General features: G+C 44.8%; 1 protein-coding gene across 4 annotated transcripts in view; it reads left to right on the top strand.

The window, feature by feature from the left end:
- Nucleotides 1–2,500, top strand: part of LOC308327093 (neurobeachin-like) — a gene marked incomplete at its 5' end in the record, with an annotated part of 182,914 nt that overhangs the window by 173,420 nt on the left and 6,994 nt on the right. For all 4 annotated transcript variants that reach the window (XM_080780237.1, XM_080780238.1, XM_080780235.1 and 1 more), the window contains 3 exons: nt 1–125; nt 1,412–1,531; nt 1,898–2,050. The exon at nt 1–125 is cut by the window's left edge and continues 16 nt beyond it. In XM_080780237.1, the coding sequence (XP_080636363.1) occupies nt 1–125; nt 1,412–1,531; nt 1,898–2,050 (398 nt within the window). The remainder of the gene's footprint in view (nt 126–1,411; nt 1,532–1,897; nt 2,051–2,500) is intronic.

Raw genomic sequence — 2,500 nt, 5'->3', positions numbered from 1 at the left:
ATCCCAAGCGGGCGGCGTTCTACGCAGAGCGCTACGAGACGTGGGATGAAGACGGCACGCCGCCTCACCACTACACGACGTTATACTCCACCGCACACACAACACTGACGTGGATGCTGAGAATAGTGAGTAGGCCTGCTGCACATTGGACGTCTTTATTTGTGTTCACGTTGAACCCATTTAGACCTGAGGACGATTCTATAAATGTCTTCTAAATCACGACAGTTTTCGTGTTAGTGGTTCTCAAACTATTTCATGTCAAGGAGCCCCAGAATTCTATGTATTTGGCCGCAGACCCCCATCTGAAAATATGTTGTTCCAGGGACTGAAGCAAAGATTTGAGTTAAAAACGTTGGCTCTGAAAGTGTTTCAGGATGCAGATCACGGATACAGGAAGCATCGTCTCCACCACAGGGTTGTCACAGACACTGAACAGAATTATAGCCACTGCACTGCCTTAGCTCTCTCGGCTTGGGAATTCCTGCAATCTGCAGGCCTCTCACAGCTAATGTATATATATATATATACATGCTTAGGTGATTTCTTTTTATAGTAGGATGCATTTGCGCAACTGTAAAGACGAAATGGAAGTGCGGAGGAGTCTCCACTTCCGCTTTTATCGCTTACTCATGATTGAGCTTCTGTTGCTCCAGACTGTATGACGGAAGCATTTGAAATTAGCGAGAGGCTGGCAACGCGAGACTAGTGAGCTAGTGACTTGTGTGATTTGTGGGAAAGGCCAAAGGAAATGTGTCGCTATCTCAGTAGCAACCAACTGTAATAGCATCCTTAAGACGTTGGTACTTTAGCCATCGTAAGGAATGCGTCTTCCAGACTGTGGTGTGGTCGAATGTACAACCTATTTCCAAAATGGTCACTTCTCTACTGTCTCCTGAACTAATGGTGTTTTAAATAAAACAAAACACTTCTCTACTGTCCTCGAAATCATCTGGTGCAGTGGTTCCCAAACCTTTTTTCCCACATGGAAATATAAATTGCATAAGCTATCTAGAGACATATATTTCCTTTTTATCCACATATATGCACATATTATATGAACCTGAATATGGCATAATATATGCAGCATAGGCTATATGCTGCATTACCATATATTGGCATAATATGTTAATATATTTCAAATAAAACCATAGCACCACCATTAGACATTTCATGTTGCTCACCCCCTAGAAGGCGCTCGCGCACCACAAGGGGCGCACGCACCACAGTTTGGGAACCACTGATCTGGTGTATTATCTGTAACATCTGAAAAGGATCATTTTTGTCATTTGGATTACACAGTTTTAACATGGCAGTTGTAACACAAGAGTGCTCATACACATTGGCAGATGATGAAACATATGATATGCTAATAACTAATACTGTTTTTTAATTGAATTTCATGTACTTTTAGGAGCCGTTCACCACGTTTTTTCTCAACGCCAATGACAACAGGTTTGACCACGCAGACCGAGCGTTCTCTGGTATCGGCCGGTCATGGAGGAACTGTCAGAGAGACACGGCTGACGTGAAGGTATCCATCTCACACACACACGCACACACACACACACACACACACACACACACACACACACACACACACACACACATGCACGCACGCACGCACGCACAACGTGAAGGCATCCATCATGGTTCAGACATGTTTTGTAGTGTGTGAAATGTACAAGCTTGTAGTTCGCCTATTTTTGCTATCTTTGTGTGACAAATTAAATATAATATGGGCGTCGGGATTGGGAATCGAACCCGCGGCACGCCGTCAGGCTGGCTCAGCAGCCTAGGTGCCCAGACGGTTGAGCTTCTCAATTATCATTATGAATGTATAAAATGCTGTCTATAGTTGCAGCTAAGCGTGTGTGCTGGTTGTTGTTGCGTGGAACAGGAGCTGATCCCAGAGTTCTACTACCTGCCAGAGATGTTCGTCAACAGTAACGAGTATGAGCTGGGGGTGCGCGAGGACGCGGTGCCCGTCTGCGACGTGGAGCTGCCTGCCTGGGCCAAGAAACCTGAGGACTTTGTTCGCATCAACCGCATGGTGAGACTGCTAGCTACTATAGAGAACAGTATCAACCGCATGGTGAGACTGCTAGCTACTAGAGAACAGTATCAACCGCATGGTGAGACTGCTAGCTACTAGAGAACAGTATCAACCGCATGGTGAGACTGCTAGCTACTAGAGAACAGTATCAACCGCATGGTGAGACTGCTAACTACTATAGAGAACAGTATCAACCGCATGGTGAGACTGCTAGCTACTATAGAGAACAGTATCAACCGCATGGTGAGACTGCTAGCTACTATAGAGAACAGTATCAACCGCATGGTGAGACTGCTAGCTACTAGAGAACAGTCTAGTTGACCTGGTTCCCAAACACTGGGTCGGGACACGTTTGTGGGTCACGGACACATATTTTTATTTCTCTCAGTTTCATGAATTAAAAAACAATTGCAATGCTTTTTTCAGTAATTTTATGAAGAAATCAAA

The sequence above is a fragment of the Protomyctophum bolini genome (assembly GCF_963924005.1).
Source record: "Protomyctophum bolini genome assembly, chromosome: 13".
Classification (NCBI taxonomy): domain Eukaryota; kingdom Metazoa; phylum Chordata; class Actinopteri; order Myctophiformes; family Myctophidae; genus Protomyctophum; species Protomyctophum bolini.
This window is presented reverse-complemented; position numbering and strand designations above follow the sequence as displayed.